The sequence below is a fragment of the Capra hircus genome, chromosome 7 (genome assembly GCF_001704415.2).
Source record: "Capra hircus breed San Clemente chromosome 7, ASM170441v1, whole genome shotgun sequence".
Taxonomy (NCBI): Eukaryota; Metazoa; Chordata; class Mammalia; order Artiodactyla; family Bovidae; genus Capra; species Capra hircus.
Window position 1 is genome coordinate 67,093,291 of NC_030814.1, and position 26,177 is coordinate 67,119,467.

General features: G+C 58.8%; 2 protein-coding genes across 5 annotated transcripts; one reads left to right on the forward strand and one right to left on the reverse strand.

Moving 5' to 3' along the window:
• Window positions 2,365-11,513, forward strand: PLPPR3 (phospholipid phosphatase related 3). Of its 2 annotated transcripts, none has more exons than XM_018050493.1 (7): window positions 2,365-2,411; window positions 2,748-2,868; window positions 8,164-8,349; window positions 8,424-8,565; window positions 8,651-8,846; window positions 8,936-9,239; window positions 9,502-11,513. In XM_018050493.1, exons 2-7 carry the CDS (start codon window positions 2,794-2,796, stop codon window positions 10,849-10,851), a joined length of 2,253 nt encoding a protein of 750 aa, XP_017905982.1. In that variant the 5' UTR covers window positions 2,365-2,411; window positions 2,748-2,793; the 3' UTR covers window positions 10,852-11,513. The 2 variants fall into 2 exon arrangements, with proteins under 2 accessions (XP_017905982.1, XP_017905983.1); XM_018050494.1 differs by lacking the exon at window positions 2,365-2,411 and having other exon boundaries at window positions 2,419-2,868; window positions 8,936-8,993; window positions 9,066-9,239.
• PTBP1 (polypyrimidine tract binding protein 1) lies at window positions 11,050-21,837 on the reverse strand. Of its 3 annotated transcripts, XM_018050495.1 has the most exons (15): window positions 21,717-21,837; window positions 19,449-19,479; window positions 16,933-17,008; window positions 16,601-16,773; window positions 16,376-16,522; window positions 16,119-16,289; window positions 15,932-16,042; window positions 15,684-15,858; window positions 15,463-15,540; window positions 14,729-14,877; window positions 13,605-13,638; window positions 13,122-13,214; window positions 12,817-13,033; window positions 12,593-12,670; window positions 11,050-12,508 (listed from the first exon to the last, which is right to left on the reverse strand). In XM_018050495.1, exons 1-15 carry the CDS (start codon window positions 21,722-21,724, stop codon window positions 12,376-12,378), a joined length of 1,674 nt encoding a protein of 557 aa, XP_017905984.1. In that variant the 5' UTR covers window positions 21,725-21,837; the 3' UTR covers window positions 11,050-12,375. The 3 variants fall into 3 exon arrangements, with proteins under 3 accessions (XP_017905984.1, XP_017905985.1, XP_017905986.1); XM_018050496.1 differs by lacking the exon at window positions 15,463-15,540; XM_018050497.1 differs by lacking the exon at window positions 19,449-19,479 and having other exon boundaries at window positions 21,717-21,832.

Sequence of the window (26,177 nt, forward strand, 5' to 3'; positions counted from 1 at the left end):
GGGCATGTGGGCTTCACCAGTTTTCACACTTGGGCTCAGTAGTTGTGGCACATGGGCTTAGTTGCTCTGCAACATGTGGGATCTTCCTGGACCAGGGATTGAACCCACATCCCCTGCACTGGCAGGCAAATTCTTAACAACTGGACCATCAGGGAAGTCTTCTGACGCCTCAATTTTATAAAAAAGATTTATTTCCAAGGTGACACCAAGAGGTTGGACTGGTGGTGGACCCCACGTCTCAGATCCAGGCTGTGGGGGGCTGTTCCAGGGCAGTCCTGGGGAAGGTGGAGGGAGCAGGTGTCAGGGTCCCCTGCTAGGCCTCAGGGTCCTCTGCCTAGCTGAAATGGTGGGGTCCTGGGGTTCAGACTGATCCCTGCTGTGGTTATGGTCCCACAGCTGAGCCGTGTCCCCAGCACGGCCCCAGGACTGGACCCTACCCCAGTCCAGTGTCCACCCCCCAAGACTGCTTCCCATCTCCACCCTCCTAGGATCCCACCCATGCATCCCCTCTACACCCTGCCCCAAGTCCCCAGCATGCCACCCACCCTGTCTGTTCCTTGGACCCAGCTGCCGTCTTGCTCAGAGCACAGCCGGTTGAGCTGGGTGACCCTGGGGTCCAGAGGTCCATCCCTTCCTACTGGGTGACCTCAGGGGCCCCTTTTTGGGCCTCAGTTTCCCTGTCTGTGCAGCAGAACATGAATGGCCCCACCCTCCCTTTCCATGCCCCTTCCCATAGAGCTGTGTTGAGCATCAAGTGTATTAATGTGCTCAGGAGTCTCTGAGCAGCACCTGGTGTGTTCCACCCTCTTGCCTGCTCTAAACTCTGCCATGGCTCCCTAGTGCCCAGAATCAAGTTGTCACCCTCCCCACCCCCCAACCTCTCACCCCTGGCTGCTGCTGGGCCACATACCATCAGAGCTGGACCTCACTCCCTCTCCACCACTGGGGATCCACAGGAGGAAGAAGCCCCCCTCCCCCACTCCTGATACTGCCCCAGACTCTCTCCTGGTTCCCCAAGCTGTCAGGAAGGTCTCCCGGGACATCCCTTCATTTCTGCCCAGGCCCCCAGGAGGCATCAAGCATGATTGCCCCATTTCCCTTCCTCCTACCTCCAGAGAACAGTTTGTGGTCACCTTTCAACACCAGCGATTCCCAACGGCTGTCCAGCCCAGGCTCTGCCCCTGCCTGGCAGGGAAACGGAGTCCAGGTGGGCGTCAGGCCTGGGAGGTGGGACAGACATGCCAAGTGTGTCACCTACACCAAAAGCCCTCTTGTTATGCCCATTTCCAGGTGAGGAAACTGAGGCCCCGGTGGGATCAACTCTCTGGACCCCACCCTTAACCACACGGAGGATCATCTCTGAAGACACATGGAGTTGGTTCTCTTCACACAAGAAGGCCCACAGCCAGGAAGGGTCTGGAGTATGGACGGCTGCACACACTGGGCTCTCCGGCCGCGCAGCCCTCCCCTACCCCACCCCCATCCAACTGGTCGTTTAACCGAGGGACTGATTTTGAGGTTCTGTCTCGGTTCTCGACGGCTCCCCCGAGACTGTACCGGGCTGGGTGTACAGGAGATAGTGAACAAAATGAGCCGAACAAAATCCCGCCGTCTGGGGCCTGGAGACTGTGGACAGTGATTTAAGTGCCCGGGGGCCTGTTTCCCCACTTGTTAAACGACGGTTAGCTGGCCCCCACCCCTCATGACTGTGGAAACACCTGCAAACAGCAAGCGCTGCCTAAGGAGCCTCACGTGAATTCACCACGAGGGCCCTCCCGCCCCGCGCGCATCGCGGAGCATCCCGGGCCGTGCGCCTCGGATGCTGTAAGCCAGGCGAGGGGGTGCGGTCGGACCAGCGGAGGGTGGACCCCGAGTGGCTGAGGGAAGATGCAGCGCAGGTGGGAGAGGCGCGGGCCCAGGAGCGAGACAGCGCCCCCATCCCCACCCCCAGCTTCTTTTGTTTCCCGATGGCCCGGGCGCCCAGGGAACTCGCCATGGAAACGCGTACCGGGGAGGGGGGCAGAGACGCGGGAGACCCGGAGATCCCGCCCGCGTCCAGCCTGGATGGGGCTCCCCGGGACCGTCTGAGCCGCCCGGGAGGGGAGGAGCCCGCAGACCCCGGTTCGTGCTCCCCCCGCGCAGGGGACGTAGATCCCAGAGACCCAGAGACCGAGGGCGCGGAGCCGGGAGGCGGGGACGGCGACGGACGCGCGCGGCGCCTTCGACGCGCCAAGACAAAGAGCCCCCGCCCCTCGCGCAGCCTCCAGGCCGCCAGGCGCGGGGTCTCAGGCCGGGCGGGGCCGCTCGCTCCCCGCCCCCCTCCGCCCCCGCGGGGGCGGGGCCGGCTTTGTGCCAGCCGCGCCGCAGCCCCCGCCGCCGCCAGCTCCGCCCTCCGAGCGCGGGCGCGCCAGGTGAGGGGCCTGCGGGCGGAGCGCGGACCCCACCCCTCCACCGGCTCCGGCCCTCGGGGTCTCGGAGGCCCCAGTCCTGACTCGCGGGTGGGACCTCAGCCCGGAGGCTCTCGACCAGGCCGACCCCGCCCTCTCTGCCGAGCCCTCTCGCGGCTCCTCCATCCGGGGAGGCAGCCGGAGGGTTGGGCAGGACCGCAGTGCGCCAGGGGCGGCCGCGGCCCCCGCCTCGCGGCCTCAGTTTCCCTGGGCGTTTTCTGCGCATCCCGGCCCGCCGGTCCTCCGCGGGCGCCGGGCACCTGGTCCCCGAGGGCTCAGTCTGCTCCTCCCCTCCTCCAGCGCGGCTTTGTCCCCTCCACCTACGGTTTGTGGCGCCCCCGGCACCATGATCTCAACCAAGGAGAAGAATAAAAGCCCGAAGGACAGCATGACGCTTCTGCCCTGCTTCTACTTCGTGGAGGTGACTGGTGGGGAGGTCGCGCTGGTGGGGGCGGGGCCGAGGCCTCCGTTCAGCCGGCCCTCGGGACCTCCACGCCGAGGGACCAGGGCGAGCACAGCCAGGGGGCCTGGGTGTGCGGGAGGGAGGGGGAGGGCGGTCAGAACAGTTGGGCTCTGCAGGACGAGTAGGAGTTGCAAGAGAATGTTCTGGGTTTTGCGGGAGCTGGATAGATGCTCGAGGCGGGATCGTCAGTCCGGGGTTCGGGTCAGCAGCTCACATGAAGGGGCTGGAGCAAGGTGCTGGGCGCGGTGGGCGGGCGGGGAGGGGGGCGCGATATAGATGCGATGTCTTTCTGCAATGTGAAGGCCGGAGGCCTGAGTGTCTGAATTGAAATTCCTCCTCTGCTCGTCGTGGAGGCTCGTGCACTTCCCTGAGCTCTGACAGAACAGGCTCCGCATGTAGTGAGGGCCTTAGGAGTGCTGCAAAATAAGATAGTAAGTGCAGCCATCGGGCACATGCTGAGCGCTAATGAAGTGCTGGTGAGGCGAATCCACCTGATCAGTACCTGGGTTCCCCACAATGCCCCCTGCTCGCCAGGCCAGGAAACCCAGCTGAAGTGAGGGGCCCAGGCTGGGCGTGGGTGGAGAAGTCCCCCGGACCTGAGCAGATAGTACCCAACCCTACCCTGAGCAGGGTCACCCAGACAGCTGGTTACCTCCCCCACAGGCAGAAAACCTGGTTAGTTTTTCAAGTTTGCATTTGAATCCTTATTACAGTAGGTATTCCTCCTCAGGGTTCTACGGGCCACACGGAGGCAGCCCCTCACCCTCAGCTCCCCCCAACTTCCCACTACCTGTGTCCCTTTCCAGAAAGCCTTTCACCCAGCCTTTCACCTTTCACCTGGGCTTTCCAGGTGGCGCTAGTGGTAAAGAACCTGCCTGCCAGTGCAGGAGAGTAAGAGATGTGAGTTCAATCAGGGCAACCCACTCCAGTATCCTTGCCTGGAGAATGAATCACCATGGACAGTGAGCCTGGTGGGCTACAGTCTGTGGGGTGGCAAAGAGTCCGACAAGACTACAGCCAGCCTTCCATTCAAGTTCACCATATGTAGCCCTTCCCCCACCACCTGTGTAGAAACGCAGGTTCTGCCCTCAGCCTTTTTTATTTTGGCTTCAGGCAGGGTCTTAGTTGTGGAATGCAAGATCTTTAGTTTCAGCGTGTGGGATCTAGTTTCCTGACCAGTGATCAAACCTGGGCTCCTGGGAGTGCAGGGTCTTAGCCACTGGACCACCAGCGAAGTCCCTGCCCTTGGCGTTTCTAGCAGAGATCTTTGTTTACCATCGCCCCATCATTTTTCACTGCCCTGTAGTACTCCAGCGCCAGCCCTAGGGAGCTGGGCGTTTGGGGGGGTTCCTAGTCTTGATGTCTCACAAACATTCCTAGGAGGAGACTGTAAACTCTTTGGCCTGTGCCACCCTGCACAGAATGCAGAGCTTGTCTGCATTGTGCATCTCTAGCGAGCAGGGTGTAGAAAGACCCCATATTCCTCCTACTGAGGCCCCTGCACTTGCCTGTTTCCCCATAGTCATGTCTGCACCTGTGTTGGTGATGTTTGAATTTTGACCAACCCAAGAGGTGCAAAGCCATATCCCAGGCCTGGTGTGCATTTCCTGTACTGCCAGCATTATGTTTGTGTGTGCGTGGTAAGTCTCTTCAATAGTGTCGGACTCTTTGCGACCCTGTGGGCTGTAGCCCATCAGGTTCTTCCGTCCATGGGCTTCTCCAGGCAGGAATACTGGAGTGGGTTGCTAGTTGCTATTTCCTCCTCCAGGGGATCTTCCAGACCCAGGGATCGAACCTGCATCCCTTAACATCTCCTGGATTGGGAGGCAAGTTCTTTACCACTAGTGCTGCCTGGAAAGTCTAAGAATACTGGAGTGGGTAGTCACTGCCTTTTCCAGGAAGTCTTCCTGACCCAGGGATCGAACCCAGGCCTCCTGAATTGCAGGCAGATTCTTTACCGTCTGAGCCACCAGGGAAGCCCAGTATTACATTTATTCATTCTTAAATACACACGCCCCCAAAGCAAGCACGCTAGCCCGCCATTGTGAGTGTGTGAATGATTTTCCTTTGAGGCAGATATGCTCTGAGCTGAGGGTCTCTGGAGGCAGTGAGAAGTGGGTGGTGTGATTTAGGAGGCACTTACAGACCTTTAGGGAGTGGCAGACCCTGAAGTGGGGCCCCTGCCACCAACCCACCCTGCCACCAGGTGCTTCCAGCTGGGTCTGGCAGGGAGATGGGGGCAGAGGGCTGGAGGAGAAGCAGGGGGAGCTGGCCAGGCATTACAGCCACTTTGCCGGGGGCTTGGAAAGGCGTGGGGGAGGTCTTCAACGTGACCCTCTTGTGGAAAGGTTTGCTGATTTTAAGTTGTACCCTAAACCCTCTCTGTGGCTGGACACCATCTGCCCACTGAGCCAGATGTTAAGCGCTTTCAATGTCTTTGCTCCTCCAGTCCTACACAGACATCCTGGGGGGTGGCCACTATATTGTTCCTGTTTTCAGCTCAGAAGACTGAGGCACAGGGAAGGGGAGGAGCCATGATGCAAGCCCAGGCAGGTGGCCGTGAACTGCTTCACTTAGCTGCCTTGGGGCCTCCTGCCTTCATGCAGCAGGTGCTCCATAAATGCTCCTTGGACACCAGCCCAGCTCCTTGAAACTCAGCTCACCCAACTTTGGCATTTCCCCTCTGGAAGCCTCCAGCCAGGATTGTATGGAGGGCAGAGGCCCCACTCAAGGCACTGTAGAGATAGAGGTGGGAGCTTCCCAAGGCAGCTGAGCCCCCTTAGGCACCCACCTACACTCCGGTCCCAGAAGTGGCCCCGGTGGATGTGTCAGTTTGAGACCCATGGACCAGAAGGGGAGGCAGAGGACACTGGGAGGAGGATTTGCTCCGTCGGAATCTGCTCAGTCAGTGCTTTGCAGTACGAGTAGGTAAGTGAGTGGGTGAGTGAGTGGCGGTGTAGAGCCTGCCCTGCTGCGCTCCTCGAGCACACTGTCGGTGACTCGGTCAGGTGCAGCTCAACTTTCCCGAACCTCAACCTCCCACCTGTTCCTCATAACTGCTCTGAGCAAGAAAGAACGTCACGTGTGCCCTATGCTTGTCACCTGGGGGCACATGATCAGGTTGTGCAGAAGGACAGTTGTATGAATGAGCAACTCAAAGAATTCATTTATAAATAAAAATTCATTTATTCAGGCCCAACACCATGTTCCTGGGGTTTAGTGTGAAGCTGGCATGTAGCGGTATGGGGTGCAGAGGAGAAACAGCAGCAGAAGAGATGAACAGGCTGGAGCCAGGAAGGGTGTCTCCAAGGAGGGCCAGGACCCCAGAGGCAGGTCTAAGTGCATCCATCCATCCATCCATCCATCCACCCATCCATCCATCCATCCCTGAGAGAAGAGGCCAAGAGACAGGAACCTGTCTGCCCTTCCCAGATTGTGCAAGGCAGCAAAGGTGCCTTGGAGAGAAATGAATGAAGTGATTAATGGGTGTATGGATGGATGGAAGGATGGGTGAGTGGGTAAGTGGATGGGTAGAAGGAATGAAAAAAGAGGCAAACGTGAGTGAATGGATGGAAGGTAGATTGATTGGTGAATGATGGATGGAGGATGGTTGCTTGGAAGGATGGGAAAAAGGGAGGATGGATGTGGACTGGATGGATGACAGTTGACTAGGGGAAATAAATGAGTTGATGGATGGGTGGGTGGGTGTATGGTGGGTGAGTGGGTCAATGGATGGGTGGATAGATGGGTGAGTAAGTAGATGTATATATGGGTGGATGGAAGGAAACAACCAAACAGGCATGAGTGGATGGATGGAGTTGAAAGATGGATAGATGGATGATAGGTGGGTGGAATAGTCAGGGCATGGATAGATGGGTGGTACATGGGAGCATGGGTGGTCAGATGGATGGATAATGAATAATGGAAGGTTGTTGTAAGTTTATGGGTGGATGTTGTTGAATAAATGAATGATAGATGGATGGATTGATGGAGGGATGGGTCAGTGGGTGAGTTGATGGGTGGAAGGAAGGATGGAGGATGACGGATGGCAGGATGGGTAATGTGGCTGGCTGGGTGGCCTGATGGATGGGAAATGAATAAATGGATAGAAAGAATTGGAAGTTGATGGATAGAGGGATGGGTGTTTGGACAGACTGATGATTGGATGTGTGGGTTGATGGATAGATAGTAAGTGGATGGATAGTTGGTTCATGGATGGATGTGAGGATGGGTGGATGGAAGGAAGGAAGGAAGGGTGGGTGGGTAGATGAGTGGTGGGCAGAAGGATGAATGGAAGCGTGGGCAGAAGAATGAATGGAAGCATGGGCAGGTGAGTAGGTGGGTGGGTGGGTGGATGGATGAGTGAGTGGAGGGAAGGAAGGAATGAATCATGGGTGAATGGATAGGTAGGTGGATAGATGGAGGTGGATGGCTGATAGAAATTTATGGAGGGATGGATGGGAGAATGGGTGGATGGACGAACAGATGGGTGAGTGGTTTGATGGTTAGAAAATGGATAAATGAATAGATGGAGGTTGATGGATAGAAGGATGATTGAATGAATGGGTAATGGATGGATGGTGGATTTATTTTGGGAGGGGGGATAGCAGGTGGGTAGATGGATGGATGGGAGAGTGAGTAGATGGATGGATGGGTGGCCGGATGGAAGGGAACAGGTGTGGGTGGATGGATGGATGGGTGAATACATGAAGGAAGGAAGGAGGGGTGGATGGATGGGAGAGGAAGTGAATGGATGGATGGGTGGCCAGAATGAAAGATGAGGGGATAGATGGATAGAGGTGGGTGGGTGGATGATGGAAGGATGGATGATGAATTGATGGATGATGGATGGTGATGATGGTGAATGGATAATGGAAGATGATGGATGGATGGTGGATGGGGCAGTGGGTGGATTGATGGATGGATGGATGGATGATGGAATATGATGGATGGATAGAAGGAAGGGAAGATCAGTGGATAGACAGATGGGTGGGGGTCAGATGGATGGAAAATGACTAAATGAATAGATGGATGTTGGAAGTTGATAGGGTGATTAGTGGATTGAATCTTGGGTGCAGGAATGGCTCCATTAGATGCACAGATGGGTGGTGGGTGACTCAGTTGATGAATGAGCTGATCAGTGAGTGAACAGCACGGATGGGTGGACGAGTCAGTGAAGGGACTGAATTTGTGGGCGGATGACTCACTCAGTGAACGAGTGTGGTGTGACCCTGGCCAGCGTTCTTCCTGCAGCTGCCCATAGTGGCATCCTCCATCGTGTCCCTCTACTTCCTGGAGCTGACCGACCTCTTCAAGCCGGCTAAGGTGGGCTTCCAGTGCTACGACCGCACACTGTCCATGCCCTACGTGGAGACAAGTGAAGAGCTCATCCCACTGCTCATGCTCCTCAGCTTGGCCTTTGCTGCGCCCGCAGCTTCAGTGAGTCGCGGGGCGGGGCGGGGCTGGCTGTGGGCCCCTGGCCAGAGCCTTGCTGAGCACCTCCATGTCCACAGATCATGGTGGGCGAGGGCATGCTGTACTGTCTACAGTCCCGGCTGTGGGGCCGCAGCGGGGGCCTGGGCGGGCCCGAGGGCAGCATCCACGCCGGTGGCTGCAACTTCAACTCCTTCCTTCGGCGGACAGTGCGCTTTGTAGGTGAGTCCCCCATGGCATCTGCACACTGAGGGTGGTGGGTCTGGCCCCAGCTCCCGTGTCTGGCCCTTGCACTCCCACCCGACAGGTGTCCACGTGTTTGGCCTGTGTGCCACGGCCCTGGTGACCGACGTGATCCAGCTGGCCACAGGCTATCACGCACCCTTCTTCCTGACTGTCTGCAAACCCAACTACACCCTGCTGGGCACGTCGTGTGAGGCCAATCCCTACATCACACAGGATATATGCTCTGGCCACGACACCCATGCCATCCTGTCTGCCCGGTGAGCATGCCTGACCCTGTCCCAACAAGCATGTGGGGAAACTAAGGCAGGTCCCAGAGCCTCAGGGCTCACATGGGTGTTTCTTGCAGGAAGACCTTCCCATCCCAGCATGCCACTCTGTCTGCCTTTGCTGCTGTCTATGTGTCGGTGAGTGCTGTCCCACACCCCAGAGGCCCCATAGGGGCCAACTGCCCTGACCACCCACCTGTCCCCCGGCAGATGTACTTCAACTCTGTCATCTCAGACACCACCAAGCTGCTGAAGCCCATCCTGGTGTTCTCCTTCGCCATTGCAGCAGGCGTCTGCGGCCTCACTCAGATCACGCAGTACCGCAGCCACCCGGTGGACGTCTACGCAGGCTTCCTCATTGGGGCCGGCATAGCAGCCTACCTGGTGAGGGGCCAAATAGGGAGGCCCGAGGGGGAAGGCCAGCGCCCCTTGCCCAGGGGGATGCTGCCATTTTCTCCCTTGGGAGCTAGAGGCAGACTTCACGAGCCCAGACTTGCCAAATGTGCAAAGTAACCAGAAGCCAGAATTTGTCCTGTGGGGAGAAAGGTGGACTTCCCCTCTCTCACCCCCAAGGCATGTCTGTGGCCTGGTGGGGACCCTGGTCTCCAGCCACAGGCCTCACACCCAGTCTCCATCTCATCTCTAGGCCTGCCATGCAGTGGGCAACTTCCAGGCCCCACCGGCAGAGAGACCAGTGGCCCCGGTGCCAACTAAGGACGCACTAAGGGCCCTGACCCAGCGGGGTCACGACTCGGTGTACCAGCAGAACAAGTCTGTGAGCACTGATGAGCTAGGTCCGCCCAGCCGGCTGGAGGGTATGCCCCGGCCCGTGGCCCGCGACAAGACCTCACTGGGCAGCCTAAAGCGGGCCAGTGTGGATGTGGACCTGCTTGCTCCGCGCAGCCCCATGGGCAAGGAGAACATGGTGACCTTCAGCCACACACTGCCCCGTGTTAGCACGCCCTCGCTAGACGACCCCGCCCGCCGCCACATGACCATCCACGTTCCACTGGACGCTTCCCGCTCCAAGCAGCTCATTAGTGAATGGAAGCAGAAGTCGCTGGAGGGCCGAGGCCTGGGGCTACCAGATGAGGGTAGCCCTGCACACCTGCGGGCACCCGCAGAGCCCATGGCTGAGGAGGAAGAGGAGGAGGAGGAAGAGGAGGAGGAGGAGGAGGGGGAGGAAGGGGGTCCAGCACCTCCCTCACTGTACCCCACAGTCCAGGCTCGGCCAGGGCTTGGGCCACGTGTCATCCTGCCGCCTCGGGCTGGACCGCAACCTCTGGTTCACATCCCTGAGGAGGGGGCCCAGGCAGCAGCTGGCCTGTCCCCCAATAGCAGTGCAGCTGTACGGGCCAAGTGGCTCATGATGGCTGAGAAGAGTGGAGCCGCAGTGGCCACGGCCTCAGCCCAGCCCCGCATGGCCAACCCGCCCCGGCTGCTGCAGGTCATTGCCATGTCCAAGGCTCCAGGTGCACCTGGCCCCAAGGCAGCCGAGACGGCTTCCTCATCCAGTGCCAGCTCTGACTCCTCCCAGTACAGGTCACCCTCTGACCGCGACTCTGCCAGCATCGTCACCATCGATGCACATGCACCCCACCACCCTGTGGTCCACCTGTCCGCGGGTAATGGGCCCTGGGAGTGGAAGGCGGCAGGAGTCGGGGCCAAGGGGGTGGAGGGAGAGGGTGGCTATGAGCTGGGAGACCTGGCCCGCAGCTTCCGCGGTGGGGCCAAGCCCCCGGGCATCTCCCCAGGCTCATCAGTCAGCGACGTGGACCAGGAGGAGCCACGGTTTGGGGCCGTGGCCACTGTCAACCTGGCCACGGGTGAGGGGCTGCCCCCACTGGGCGCAGTCGATGGTGTGCTGGGACCAGGCAGCCGGGAGTCGACGCTGCGGCGCAAAGCAGGCCCAGCGCTTGGTGATCGGGAAGCAGCAGAGGCCGAGGCTGAGAGCTACTACCGGAAGATGCAGGCTGCACGCAGGTTCAAGGACTGAGGGTGGGGGTGGGGCAGAGGGGTGGGTCCTGGTAGACAATAAAAGGCGATCCTGGATAAGAGCTCATAGTCTTGAGTCTTTTTGGAGGACTGGGTGTAGGGGTGCGGCCGAAGCCCCCACACGAAGGGTAACATGCCCGAGTTTACAGAAGAGGAAACAGCAGTGAAACCAACAGGCCCAATAAAGAGGGGAATCAAGTGCAGGATACAGAGAGTTTATTCAGAGTCCAGTACAGACTGGCCAGACCGCCTTCTACATGTGGACAGGAAAAAAGAGCCTACAGAAAAGGTAGGAGTTGTTATAAAATCGCTTTAATTCAGTTTTCTCTGCATTACAAGCCGGCAGCGGGCGGGGCCTGCCGTGCTCCTTACAATACTGAGCCTGTAATTGCTGTTATCAAAATATACATCTGTGTCACCATAAAAAACCGCATTTGCTGCCCCTCATGTCTTACAACAGGTATAAAAAATTATAAATATTTACACCCTTGTTCCACCCCAACATGGAAACTTGAGGCTCAGGCCCCGAGTGAGGGCCGGCCAGCAGAGGCCTGCGTGCGGGGCACCCCTTGGACCCGTGAGTGCAGGACAAGGCATGAAGACCAGAGGGGAGGACTGTTGCCTCACCTCCTGGGGTCCCAGCATTAGAGGCAGGAAAAAAAACAGAAACAAAACTTTGGTCCAAAATTTGCAGGAAAAAAGGAAACCCTGAAAGTTGAAGAGCACTTGTCCTCAGAGAAAGGACAGTCATGTGTGAGTAAGGCATTGGGCGGCAGATGCCGGCCCCGCTGTGTCTGCCCTGGAAACTAGATCCTGCCCTGCGACTCAATGACAAGGAATAAAATAAAAGTACAGTATACAAGGTCATACCACAAGGAGAAAGTTTAGGTTACACTCATACCATTTTTATCATCTTGCTATATAAAAAGTTACTTAAAACTATTTCTTTTGCATATAAATGAAAAAAGATTAGAATATTTGGTCAACTGGAAATATTGCTAGGCACAGGTGTCTGCAGCTGCACTGAAGCATAATACAGAGATTACAGTGAAAACAAAGCTGAAGAAGCAACAGGGAAGGGTCCGGGGAGGCCCCAAGGCTGGGGGAGAATCACACACTTGATTAAAGGATTGGGTGGCGGCCACAGCCCCCCACCACACCAGGCACATGATCCCAGGGGAGGCTGACCCCACAAGCCCTGCCAGGGCAGTGGGTTTAAGGCACAAGAAAGCCAAGTGGGGGTTTAGGAGCGCCCGCCCTGCAGGCGGCAGAAGGCACGGGCAAGGGGCCGGGCGGGTGGTACTGTCCACCGTCACCAAGAGCCTGAGGCTGGCACCCCACCTCCCCAAGGTGAGCAAGTGAATTAGATTTAATTTCTTTTAAAAACAGGTAAACTGATTTCTCTTTTAAAAAAATAAAATCTCTGGTCTTTTAAGGTCACTTCAGCTGCTTTTTAAAGTGGCTTTTTATCTGGAATGATGGAAGTTGTCGCCGGGTGCCCGGCAGGCTGGTCCTGGGTGGCGGCCTAGATGGTGGACTTGGAGAAGGACACCCGCAGGTGGTGGTTCTCACCCAGGTCATGGTTGTGCAGGTCAATGAGCGCCTGGATGGCCTCCTCCACTGAGCCCATCTGGATCAGCGCCATCTTGCGGTCCTTCCTGCAAGGAGTGGGGGAACACAGGCATGAGGAACAGCAAGGGGCCAGGGAGCCTAGGGGCAGTGGGGGAGGGGACTCTGCTCACTGGAAGAACTTGAACCCTTTGACGATCCCGCCGTTACTGGAGAAAAGAATCTTGAGGTCATCCTCAGAGATGGAGGGCCTGCAAGTAGAGAGAGGTGTGAGCCCGTGTGTGCAAGGTCAAAGTCATTCCCTCACGACAGGAATGTCCAGGAATGAGGGGGGAGGTGGGGAGGCCAGAAACAAGGGATAAGATGATGGAAGCATCTGAGAGACAGAGGCACTCACGGGATGTTGGAGAGGTGCAGAGTGGCCGAGGGTGGGAAGATATTCTGGAAGTTCTTGGAGCCAGGCTTCTTGAAGCGGTGCAGGGGCGAGTTTCCATAGTCCTTGGTCAGGCCCTGGTCCTCCTGGCCCTCTCGGGGCAGCTGCACGCTCTGGTGCTTAGAGAGTGTGATGCGCACTGGCTTTCCGTGCAGCTTGTGCCCATTGAGGTGGCTCATGGCTGGGGGGGGGGGCGGGGGGAGACAGCGTACGTGACCTGAGGGCCCTGGGCACCACCCACAGCCCCACCCTCCCTGGCCACCCCTTACCCAGCTGGGCCTGGCTCCCATCTGCCATCTGCACCAGGGCGTTCTCCTTCTTGTTGAACAGGACCTTCACGCGCTGCACATCTCCATACACGCCTTCAAGAGCACAGGGACAGGGGGCTAAGCCCCAGGCCCCAGCCGCCCACCCGCCGTCCCCGCGACCCACACTCCCACACAGGGCTGGCTCTCCCCAGTTTGCTTATTCTGCCTCTGAGAACCTGTCTAGACACAGGGAGCATGACTGGGAGGGCTGCCTTCCGCAAAGAAGCCATAAAATCCAGGAAAGGTCAATTGCCAAGGAACCATCCTATAGCATGCTACCGACACATTTACGCTGCCAACGGCATGCGGGTAGGGAACCATGCTCTATAGAGTCCAAATAAATACGCAAACCGCAGCCCAGACCGCACGCATCGGAATCTCAGGGCGTAACAACCACCTCAATTACATGAAAACAAGGTAATAAAAGTGTGAACGATAACATACCGAAAAGAATAAAGAGGCTTTGGGGTGTGACTCTCTTTAGAGGACAGCAGAGCAAGGCAGCGAGGGACAGGGAAAGGGAGAGGTCAGGGGGCGAGTTGCCAATCGTCCACCACGAGGAGGCAGCCCCGCAGGCGTGCAGGTTGATGGATGATGAAGTTGTCAGGATGTTAATATTCAAGGGCAGGTTGGTTTCCGGAGAGCAGGGTTTGAGGGGGAATTTTGTTTTTTTTATTTATTTATGGTTTTGTTTTGTTTCAAGCAACAACAGGAAGCAGAAGTACCGTGCAGTCAGTTGGCAAAGAAATTCCGGATCAGGGCAAGAAAAAAAATTGGGAAAGGGGAAGGGGAGAAAAGAAAAAAAGTAGCAAAAACACAGGTCAGTAAATACATAAGAAAACACGCGGTGCCCCATCAGTCAAGACCACACACATTACAGGCCACACGCCGGGCAGACAGCCGGAGCACCCTCCGCGGGGAGGAGGCGGCGCCTGCTGGCCCCCCACTCGCTCCCCCAACCAGGCCCTCCAGGAACCGTCTCCTCAGCCCGCACCGGAGCCTCCAGTCAGGCTCACCGAGTGCTGCGAGCGGACAGCTTGGCCAGAGGAACTGGGACAGGACTGGGGAGACCGAGAGTCACACGAGGTCAGACAGGCAGGAGAGCAGCTCATTAAACAAGAACCCCGTCTCTCGAGAAGCAAATACTGAGCCTCGCTCACTGGACCCCAGCTCCCTGAGCTAACCCAGCCCTGAAACAAGCCAGGCCTGGCTGCCATCTCAGGGACTAGTGGGTGGCCTCAGCTTGCACCCTCCCCTCAAGGCGCCCCTCTGCAGACCAAGGTTCGCTGGGCTGGAAATTTCAAGTTTGTTCTCATGTACCAAATGCTTCAACTCTCAACATCATGAAATTAGGAACGTAAATTAAGATGTTAAGGAAATAAGAGAACTCCAAGCACTTCGGGAAAGGAGGCAGCAGTGAGTGACATCAGCGCAGAGAGGAGGATGGGGATGCCCACGGGCACTGGCTGGGCCTGGCCCAGCTCCAGAGCCCAGTGCCCGGTCAGAGGCTCCATCTGCACTAGGACTGGGGGCACTCCCAACTCCTAATTACCAGAGGCGCCACGTACCTCGGGGTTGAGGTTGCTGACCAGCAGGACAGAGTTTCCTGCCCCCGCCAGGCCTGGGATGGCGATCCGGCCTGCTGCCGCTGCTGCTGCCGCTGCTGATGGAATAGCCAGAGGGGCCAAAGCCCCATGCACATTAGGAACAGAGAGACCTGCAGGGTGAATGGGGTTAGTTGAGTGTGGTGCCCACAGTCTCCACAAGGTAATCGGTCTCGCCCGTCCTCATGCAAACAAGAGATGGGGTGGGTGGGTGGGGGCATCAGCCTGGCCCCCAGCCCTGCAACCCTCCATGCTCCTCAGAGTACTGGCCTGACCACCTATATGTGCCAACAACACAGAAGACTCAGGCTTCTCAGACGCAGGATCGAGCCCGGTGGCCTCGGCTGTGCGTGCACGCAGGTGCCCGTCACCATGCAAACAGCATGCCGGGCGGGAGAACAGGCTCAAGACTATTTCGCGTGTGGGCGCCTGGCCCCCGGGAGGGACGCTCAGGTGTGCTCACCCAGCGCATGCCGCTCCGCTTACCAGGCCGCTCAAAATGCACTACTAGGGGCGCATCCCTCCAACCACAGGCGCTGGTCCTCAGCGGGCTCAGCAGCCCGGCCACGCCTGCCCTGTCCAGACTCCGCGCCCAGGAGGCTGGCCCCCCGCACTGCGCCACGTTGGCCGCCGGGGAAGCAGAGCTACTGGCGAGATGTGGACATGCAGAGGCGGCGCTGGGGCAAGTGTGTGAGTACCTGCGGCTTGAGGAATTGCAAAGGTGGGAGGGAAACCAGCTCCTGCATACGGAGAGGCTGACATTATACCAGGCGCACCTAGAAACAAACGAGACACTAATCATCGCACCCACGGGTGCGAGCCGGCTGCCAGGGCCCCACCCGCAAGTGCGGGGTGGGCTGTGCGGGCGCCTAGCCTGAACTACAAGTCCTGCCCGGGTGGCCTGCCCCCAGCGTCTCACCAAAGGCAGCAGCCATGGTCTGGTCCAGCGAGGGCTGGCTGTCACCGGACGGCAGGTCAGGGCGCGTGTAGTCGCGGCTCTTGTCGTTGTTGTACTTGACGTTCAGGCTGGTGAGCTTGGAGAAGTCGATGCGCAGCGTGCAGCATGCGTTGTAGATGTTCTGGCCGTCCAACGACTGTGGGGACAGCGAGGAGGCTGTCAGCAGGTGCCTGGCGGCCAGGGGCACGGCTGCCCTGGGGACCACTCACCAGCTTGGCGTGCTGGGCGCTCACGGGGTCAGCGTATTGCAGCAATGCCTGGAACTGGTTGTTCTTGGTGAAAGTAATGATCTTAAGAACGGTGCCGAACTTGGAGAAGATCTGTGGGAGAGGGTGGTGGGTCAGCCTGGGCCCAGGCACCAGCCCACTGCCCACAGCTGAAGCCCAGTCCCCTCACCTGGTGCAGCACGTCCAGGGTCACTGGGTAGAAGAGGTTCTCCACGATGATCCTAAGCACTGGGCTCTGGCCGGCCATGGCCATGCCCGCATCCACTGCCGCGGCCGAGGCTGCCAGGGCCAGGTTTCCTGACTGGACTGAGTTCACAGCCTGTAGGGCCGCCTGGGCCCGCTGTGGGGACAGTACTGTGAGTCCCCCAGCCCCAACCCCACCTGCCCCACCCTGCCCCCACCCACCCACACCTGAGGGTGCCGCACCGCCTGGTTAGGGGAGCTGTCTGTCTTGAGCTCCTTGTGGTTGGAGAACTGGATGTAGATGGGCTGGCCGCGCAGCACAGGCGTCACCGACGTGTAGTAGTTCACCATGGTGTTGGCGGCCTCTTCTGTGTGCATCTCGATGAAGGCCTGGGCATGGGAACAGGGTGAGCTGACTCATACCAGGGATGCCTCTGGGACCCACACCAACTAGCCCAGGCCTCGTACCTGGTTCTTCCCTTTCAGCATCAGGAGATTGGTGACCTTTCCAAAGGGCAGCCCCAGGGAAATGACCTCCCCCTCGGTGACATCGCCGGGCAGCTTGCGGATGTGGATCACCCTGGAGGGCACGCCCGCACTCCTGCTGTCGCCCTTGAACTTCTTACTGTCGTTTCCATTTGCTGCAAAAAAGCACTGAGTCACATAGGGCACCCCAGGCTCCCTCAGAGCGGGGCCCTCCTCGGCACCGAGAGGTTTCCGGGCTGAAGTGGTCCCCACACCTGGCTCCCAGGACTGTGCAGACACAGGGACCAGACAGGGCGGTGGGCGGGTGGGGTTACCTGTGGACGCCGAGGTGCCGCTCATGATAAAGGGTCCGTTAGTGACGCAGGCAGAGAAGAGCTCGTCAGATCCCCGCTGCAAGAGAAGCGAGGTGAACCCGGTGTCCTCGCCGCAGGCCCTGACCCTCCCTATTAGGGCCCACGGCCCCCACCCGACACACAGTTCCTTCCCCGCCGGTGGAGCCCTTGGGACTCTCCCCAGGCAGTGACAGAGGCTGGCCCCTCCTGGGCCTCTACGTGTCATGGCCGCCTCCACCTTCCATTTCCCCACTCCCCCACCAGAGTCTGGGGTCTGCACGGCTCAGGCTCACAGCCCATGAGGACAAAGCCCCCTTGTCCCATTGTGGCCACCCGCAGGAGTATGTCCTACTTTCCAGTCTGAGGAAACCGGAGCCCAGTGACCAGAAACGCCACCTCTCCAGGAGGCAGGTACCTTGGTGACAAACAGGCTCCCCAACTGCCCCAGTGGGTGGGCTCCCAGCCCATATTATCTCCAGAAATTCCCTTGTTAGCCTCAATCTAATAGAATCAACTCCCAGAGTTGATTCTGCTTGAGATGCTGCTTAAGCAGGGAGAAAAAGGCAGACAGCCTCCTGCTGGCTGGGCAGTGAGACCCCAGAGGGCCATCCGCTTGTGATTCCTCGATACACGAAACCAGTGCCTGGCAGCAACAGGAGGCCAGCCGCTGCCCTCCCAGCCTTGACCCTTCTCCCTCAACCTGCCTTTCCGCCAGCTCGCCCTCCTCACATCAAGGACACCTTATCTCTGCCCTTCCCCTAAACTGCCGGCCAGTTCAGTCACTTACAAACAAGCAGGCTCCACGTGCAGGACACCTCCCCACCTTCCGTGGTCCAGCACTGAAGTGCCCCAGAGCCCCTTCAGGCGCTGACTCCCTCCCCAGCCCTCAGGACAGAAAAGTGGGCACAGCCAGGCCAAGGCCATGGGGCTAACAGAATGTCCTGGGCCTCCTCACTGCCAGACTGCCAGCTATAGGCACGCCGCCGAACCCAGACCCCAAACTCCCCAGCACCAGAGGCTGCTCAGACCACTGCTTGGTCTTAATGGTAACAGATTGGAGTTGGATGTAAATGAAGCAACGTGTTAAAAGCCCCACCGGCAGGCACACCTTCCCCATCATGCCTTTCCTCACTGCCCTGGGAGGGTGGGGGGGACCTGGACTCTTCAAGGCTCTGGACAGCCGGCCAGTTCCAGCCCTAAACAAACCAGAAACCAGGTGGAACACACCTGAGCCTCATTCCCTCCTAAGTGGCAGGGAAGTCGACTTGGAGGACGACCAACCCCTCCCCTCAGGTCACAAAAGCCCCCTGGCCAGAGCTAGACAAGAATGGACAGGGCACCCAAGTGGCTCCCACACAGACGCCAGCTGCACAGCCTTAAAAAGGGCATCTCAGCTCCTGTCAACAGGTGATGGACGGGGAAGAACTCCCTCCAGAGGGGGTCGTTCTTAGCTCCAACTCCCTTTTCACAGCACATTTCCTGGCATAAATACCTGTGTGGTCTGCCCACTTGGGAACCCCCCTCCCCACAGCATAGGGAAGTGCAGGTAGTGGCCAGCGGCTCAGCAGGGACTGCCCACTAGGGTGCAGAGAGTGCACATGTACAGAACCCTTGGGGGACAGAGGCCAAGCCAAGCTGCACTACAGCCCCTCCTCTAAAATCAACTCAGCACCACCAGAAAGCCCCTGAAGTGTGCCTGGAGCCAGGGACAGCAGCAGCTAAACACCACTAACACCCCAACACCTGTCACTCGGGGCACGGCTCGTGCTTATGCTGAGAGGGGGGACCCAGGATGCCCTCCCAGAGGCACCCACGCTGGTGCACCCTCAGCCTCTGGAAGAAGGCTGGCTGGATGGGCCCCCACAGAAACAGGGGGGTGGGGGTGTCACCGTGCCAGTTACAAGCGCACCTGGATGAGATCCCCCTCTCTCCCTCCTCTCACCACCAAACAAACAGGTTTTATCTGCAGGAAGATCAGGAAGGCTTGCCTGTGAAGAGTCCACCTGGGAAAACCGAAACCAGCCCAGGCCCTGCAGCCAGAAACTAGCTGCCGCCTGCTCCCAGGGATCATGGACTACCCGCAGGGCTGAGGTGGACACCGGGTCTCTGTCAGCGAGGCCCCCTTCTCGGAGCAAAAGTGAGTTCAACGACGTCCTCAGAAGCAACCTCCATCCACCCCAGAGTCCCCAGGATCCTCCTGACCCATGCCCACCCCTTAAACGGCCTGGGGAAGAAACTTCTACTTTTTCCACTTGAAACTGTCAAGAGTCCCAGCAGCCCACGGGCATCCCACCTCCAACCAGGTGCAGTTCCGGACTTCAGGGCAAAGGTCCTGAAGTCAGGGTGGGAGCCCCTCACCTAAAAGGAGCTACCCACCCTGCACTCCTACTACAGAGCAGGCTGTGGCACACCGCCCCCCCACCCCCAGCCTGGCAATGGGAGCACACACGCCGCAGAGTGAATGGGCAGAAGGAAAAAGCGATGTCCCCAGTGCCTACCTTTGTACCAACTGCTATGTCTGGGACGATGCTGCAGAGAGAGAGAAAAGGAGACATCAGCAAGGAGCACCCACCACATGCCAGCAGCATGGGCTCAAAGGGCGGCACGAGCCCCTGCTCCAGGACTTCAGCAATGAGGAGGCTTGGGGAAGGGAAGGGAGGTGTCCTCTCTCTAATCGCCACTTGAAAAGGAGCCATCATTGTCCTCTGGCTCTTTTCCCCTCCCTCCCTCCCGGCAAGACCCCGGCCCCGCCTCCGATGCATCCAAAGACAAAGACACCCCCTTCACAGGCCCTCCGAAACACACTAGATGCTGATTAAGATTGAAATGCTGCTGCTTGCTTTCTAGAAACGAGCACTGCTTGGGAGAGGTTTCCAGCAAAAGGCAGGCTGGTGAAAAGGCAACTCAGGGGCCCAAGGTTAGAGCTGCCACCCCAGGGGACTGAGAAGGGGTCGACCCAGTGGAAAGGATCAGATAAAATGAACACCAGTTACTCATCAACCAGGGTCCATGTGACCTGCTAGGGAAGGCAGTGTGTGTGTGACTGCCCCAGGCTCCACGGTCCTGCAGGCCAAGCCCTGGGGACAGTAGAGCCCTTGGAGGGTGCCACCTAAAGACTCAGGAAAGGTCTGCTCAAGAGAACTTGGCCAGCTACACCCCACCAGGTCACCTGGCCACCAGCCTGCCATCACAGGAGACCACAGCCTCCCGTGATGTTACATGTCCCTTGGCCAAGGCCCTGGTGGACAGAGGCCCTGGGGCCACTGCCTGCAGCATCGGGCTCATGGTTTCACCACAACCTGAGATCCGACCCTCCCACAGCCTCACCAGCCTGTGCCATGGGACTGCCACTTCTTCCCCACTAAAACCTTAAGGGCTAATGTGAACGATTTTTAAAAATCTTACTGAGCCAAGAAACAACTTCCCAGAAAAACAAAGAATGAAAAGCACGCAGTTTCCCAACTGCTAACCCAGGACGGCTGGCGGCTTCCTACTCAGGGAGGACCGCAGACGCAGGAAGTGTTTCATAGAAGATGGCCTTTCTGCAAAAGGTCCCCCGACTTTCAAAAAGGCAGGCCAAACTGCAGCTGCACCAGCAGGCCAGGCCCGGCTGCCTAGGCAACCACCCAACCGACCAGAGGCCGCAGACGCGCCCCAAACTATGTCTCCGTGACGAGGAATGGAAACTCCGAAATTTGACCAAGGGGCCAGGAGACCTCTTCCCACCGGGCTCGACCGGCGGGCTTCCCGGCTCCCGGGTCAGGATGGGGCTTCTCTGGGAAGGTACGTCCCAGCCTAAGCGTACAACAGACCACGAGATCAAGTTCCTCTTGTTGCAGCAATTTTTCTAAAAGGCTAACCTTAATTCAGCCTGCAACCTATCATTTCAAACCCGAGGCACCGAAGGCACGTGACTCTCCGGGCACTGGTAATCGCCCGCCCCGCCCGGTAGGGCCGACAGAGGAAGGAGGGCTGGCCCAAAGCTCCCCATCACAAGACATCCGCAACTGCCCCCAGACACTTCCCGCGGGGCCCAGACCCGAGAACGTAGCTCCACCGGGTTCTACTAGCTTCCCAAGGCGGAGCTCCGCCGCCGCGCTGCCTGCACCGACACCTCCGCACGCGGGGAGCGGGCTCAGGTCCGGAGCCGCCCCGCCCCCAAGGCGCCCGGGGCACCACCCCGGGACGCCGGGCGGGAACAAAGGGGGCGGCGGAGGGCCCGCGCCCTTCCGGGCGGGAGGGCGGCGTCTCCAGCCGCGCCCGGGCCCGCGGCGGGCGGGGGAAGCCGGCGTAGAGTCCGCGCGGCGGGAAAGGCCGCGCACGCGCGACAGAGCTGCCGAGAGCGCGCGGAGCCGCGCACGCGCGCGGGGGGCCTCAGGGGTCGCGCGGAGTCTGTACGGGACGCCAGAAGTGCCACACGGAGGGCCGAAGGCGGCGCGTGCGTTTGAGGCCCAGACGGGAAGCGGGAAGGGCGGCGCAGCCGCCGCGTGCTCTCGGGACGGGCCGCGTGGGCACCGGAAGCGGACAAGGCTCGGCCCGGCCGCCCCCACCCCCCGATCCCTACAGCCTCTCGCCCGGCTACCCCTCCCGGGCCGCAACCGCGCCAGGATTGGGGGGAAGGGAGAGAAACCCCGGCGGCGCCCGAGGGCCTGGAGTGGAGGCGGAGCGGCGCCCCGAATGTACCGCCCCGAAGAGGCCGGGGCGGCGGCGAGGCAAAGGCCGGATCGCGATATAGGCGCCGGGGAGCGCGAACTAGCACTACTCACCCGTCCATTGCACACACAGGAGACCCGCGGGGGACGGAGTGGAGGCGCCGGAATAGCAGGAACCGACCCAACGGCTCCGAGTTATAGACTCACAAAATGGCGGAGACGCCCGAACACGTCCCCCGCGCGCTCTGCCCATTGGCTCCCGCCGCGCAGATGGGCGGGGCGAGCCCCGTCGGACCCCGCCAGCGCCTCCCAATGGCTAGGAGGTCGCTCGAGTAGTGGGCCCAAGAACAGTGGCAAGCGGGCATTGGATAAGGCGGCCGTCCGTCAGAGCTCGAGGCGGAAACGGCCCGTTGAGTCGGAGGAGGTGCGAAGAGGTGAGACCATGTGATGGCACCAGAGCCAGTTAGCGGAGCTGACCTCATTTGTGGGGCTTTGCGGGAGAAGCCATCTTGGGAGTGGGTACGTGGCGGATCAGGCGGTGGGAAGCGTGCTTTCCCCAGCCTCCCGCCATCTTGCAAACGGGCAGAGACCACCTCGACCTCGGGCGTGATGTCAAAGGGAGGCTCACTGCCATCTTGAAGTCGGGCAGGAAACCTACAGGGCTCCATCTTGTTTATGGGCACCTGGCCGAAGTCCCTTTCGAATTCAGACGTTAGTCAGGTTAGCGAGCGGAGCAATAGCAGCGGCTTAAGGCGTTCTGGAGACGCCGGGGCTCTTTCCACTGCTGGCCACAAAGCCTGCGGCACGACGAGGCCACAAGTGGCCTCTGTCTTTTGTCCGCCCCAGAGCAGCGAACCCTGACCACGATCCCCTCGCGTGACTGCAAGGGTGGGGAAACTGAGGTCCGGGGCGCACGGCGAACCCCTCCCTGCCTGTCTGTAATGGAGGGAAACGACGCCCGGGGTGCAGGGTGGGCCCGGCCTGCCTGTTGCAATGGGGAGAAACTGAAGCCCTGGGGTGCAGGGTGGCCGCTACCCACCCGCCCAGCACCCAGGGGACTTGAGTGAGACCCGGGGCGCGTAGAGCCGACTTCGCGGTCCCGGGATGTTCGGGACGGGACGGGTCTCCATCTCGGGAGAGGAACACTGCAAACTTATACCGGAGAACGCCGATACCAAGAGTGGGACAGGGCTGTGGGTGATATGGGAGCCTTCAGGATAGGAGACGGAAACCAGGAGGCTGCGGGGGACGAGGGGAGAGGCGCAGACGGAGTCAGGGAGGGCCCGCGGCGGTCCGGTCCAGTCCCCCAGACTTCTGGAAGCATCTGGGAGATGACGGGCATCCAGGGCTGGCGCAGTTGCAGCGTGGCTTAGACGTTCAGTAGAGGACATTGGCCTCAATACCGCTTGCTGTAAGTCGTGCTAAAAAAGGGAAGTTTAACTGGTACCAGCCTAGAAAGAGAAGAAATGACCCTTCTGGCTTCCCTAAGACCAGTTGCTTTAGGGGCCCTTGCTCCCGCCTCTCAGGTCGGTTTAGCTTGGGCGAAGTCATGGCAACAGTGCCCATCTCAGGGCCGCGCCAGCCTGGACGGGGCCCAGGAGCCTTGAAGCCCGGCTCGATGCCAGAGGGCTTTCTCGCATTGGTCGCGGCTGCTGATTTCCACACAGGCCTCTGCCCTGCGGTCCTTGGCCGGCTGGGTCGCCAAAGGCCAACTGAAGCCCAGGAATGGCTAATCAGGAATGTCCCGGTGGATTTGGGCGAATCCCCGGCGCATTCTTGCAGATTGGCTGTCCCCAGGACTCCCATTGCCCTCCGCTCTGGGCACCACCGAGAGCAGCTGCTCATCTTTGTTGCCTTAGTGACTGGTGCCAGGGATGCGTCCTCCTCACCCCCACCCCGCCCCCCCGCAACTCGCCCCCGCCCTGACAGCAGGGAGGATGGTTGGAGGAAAGGAGGGGGCAGCCATGTTCACGGACCCTCCACCAAATTCCCAGCATGGATCTAAACGGTTGGAATCTACTCAAACCCACTTGTGATCACCACCGTCCAAGCTCGAGAAAGCCCAAGCCGACGTTGTGGCCCCACAGAACCCCACACTGCCAGCACCTTCTGGTTTCTGACCTTATTTACATAGGCCTTGTGTGCAAGGCTGTTCCCTTAAAGAATGTTCCTTCACTCCCTCTTTCACTGCCTGCTGTAAGGCAGGCCCCCTCATCAGAACAGCCTCCCCAGCGTTTCAAAACGGTTGAGGATTTCTGTCTTGCCTGCCACCAGAACATAATATGGAGAAGACAGCCCCTGCTCAAATGGGAAAAGTGCCACAAACTAGGTGACATAAAACAACACAGGTTTATTCTCACTCTGTTTGGAACCTAAGTGTCCACAAGGCCAAGCTCCCTCCAGAGACTCCAGCGGAGGATCCTTCCTGCTTCATGAAGCTCTGAGGGCTCAGGTGTCCTTGGCTTGTGACATCCCTCCAGTCCCTGCCTCTGTTGTCACATGGTACTCTTCTCTGTCCTTCCTCTGTGTGTCTCTAAAAAGGACCCTTGTCCTTGGTTTAGAGACTGCGGGATGATCTCATCTCACTCACCACCCTTCATCTCACCTGCAAACCATCCTGAGGGGGGGTTTATTGCTGGGGGGATGGAGGATGAGGACACACCATTTTGGGAGCTACCCATTAGCCCAGGACCCCCTATGGAACCTGGATCAGACATGAAAGTTTGCTGGCAGGCCTTCCACATTTGCACTGAGCGGAGGTGTTCGGGGAGCCCCTGGGCCCCACGTTTCAGCTGGATCAGTGCCCTGGTTCATGGGAGCTGGCTGGCCTCCCTGTCTGCCTGCTCCCTGCTCAGCTTGCCTGCCAGCTGCCTGCCTCATCAATGATTTAGGCTGAATGTGGATGTGTGATCACCTTGCAATTGTCTGAGAATTCTGAAAATGATACTTTACAGGGCTGGAGCAAGGGAGGTGGGCAGGAGCCAGATGGGGGTCAGTGTCCCATGCGCTGGCAGGGACTGCTGGGTCTTATCAATATTTCTCTTTTCAGATCTGCTGGGGCTGCCTCAGTTTACTTCTTTGTCAACACGAGGGGTAGGCCTGGGCCGCTGCCCCCTTCCTCCCCATGTGCTTTCCCCAGTGTTTCAAATGGAAATGGCTGGGTAGTTCCTGAGTATTTGGTCCTGTGTTTATTCACTGCCTTGATCACAGCAGCCACCCCTACCCTCCCCCCCACCACTGGCACCCCCAGCCCTGAGGTCTCCTAGCCTCTTGCTCAGTTGCTTCAGCCCTGTCTGACCTGTGACCCTATGACTGGTAGCCCACCAGGCTCCTCTGTCCATGGGATTCCACAGGCAAGAATACTGGAGTGAGTTGCCATGTCCTCCTCCAGGGGATCTACCCGACCCAGGAATCAAACCCACATCTCATGTCTCCATTGGCAGGTTGGGTTCTTTACCTGGGAAGACCAGCCTCTCTGACTCATTTTCAGATTTCTGTGGGACGGAGCCTTGAGTGTGCTGACCTGAGAGGCTGAAGCCCCATCCCTACCCCAGCCTCCAGAACTCAGGGATAGAACAGACACTGAATGTTGGCTCAAGCCTGAGAACATTCATGGGGAAATCTGCCTCGTGCCCCATGACGGGGTTCCTCAGGAACAGCAGGTTCCCTGGCTCCAGGTTCTGAGACCAATGTGCAAACCTTATCTGCCCAAACCAGCAGGCCAGCCGCTCCCTCCAGGAAGGACCCACTGTGTCCCAGACCCTGCCTGGGATAGGAGCAATGCTGCCCCCCGACCCCCCGCCCACCCATCCACACCCTTGGGAGCTCAAGCTGTGCTGGTGCCTCCCTACAGGCTCTGTTTTACCTCTAATCCTCTGAGTCAGAAATAGTCTCCTTTTCCCAAGCCCAGAGAGGCTGAGTGAGCTGCCTGGGGCCTCTCAGCCTAGACCCAGACCCCCTGCCTGCGCTTTACCCAGGCTGCTCTGCCTTTATGGGAGCACCGAGGAGGGTGGGCAACAGCCTAGCCAGTCCTCAGATGGTCAAAGTAGAGTTATCACCTGCCCCAGCAATTATGGTATGCGCCCCAAAGAAACAAAAACAGATGTCCACACAAACCCTGAACACGCATGTCCACAGCAGCGTGATTCACAACAGTTCCAAAGTGAAAACAACCCAGGTGACCACTGACAGATAAACACAACGTGGTCCCTCCACACACAGGAACGTCTCTCAGCCATGAAAAGGAGAGACGCCCTGTGGACGGACCCTGAGAACACGATGCTCAGTGAGAAAAGCAGACACAGAAGGACACACGGTGTGATCCCGCTGATGGCAAACATCCAGAACAGACAGATTCACAGACAGTGGGTTCCTGGCTGTCAGCGGCTGGGAAGTGGCTGTCAGGGGCTGGCATTTCTTCCCCAGTGATAAATTGTTCTAAAATTGTTCGCTGCACAGCTCTGTGAATAAACTGAAAACCATTCAAGTGGCTAGGCATTATGGGTATGTGAATTATATCTAATAAACCTGTTTTTAAGAAATTATTAGGATGAAGACCGGAAATGACAGCACTGG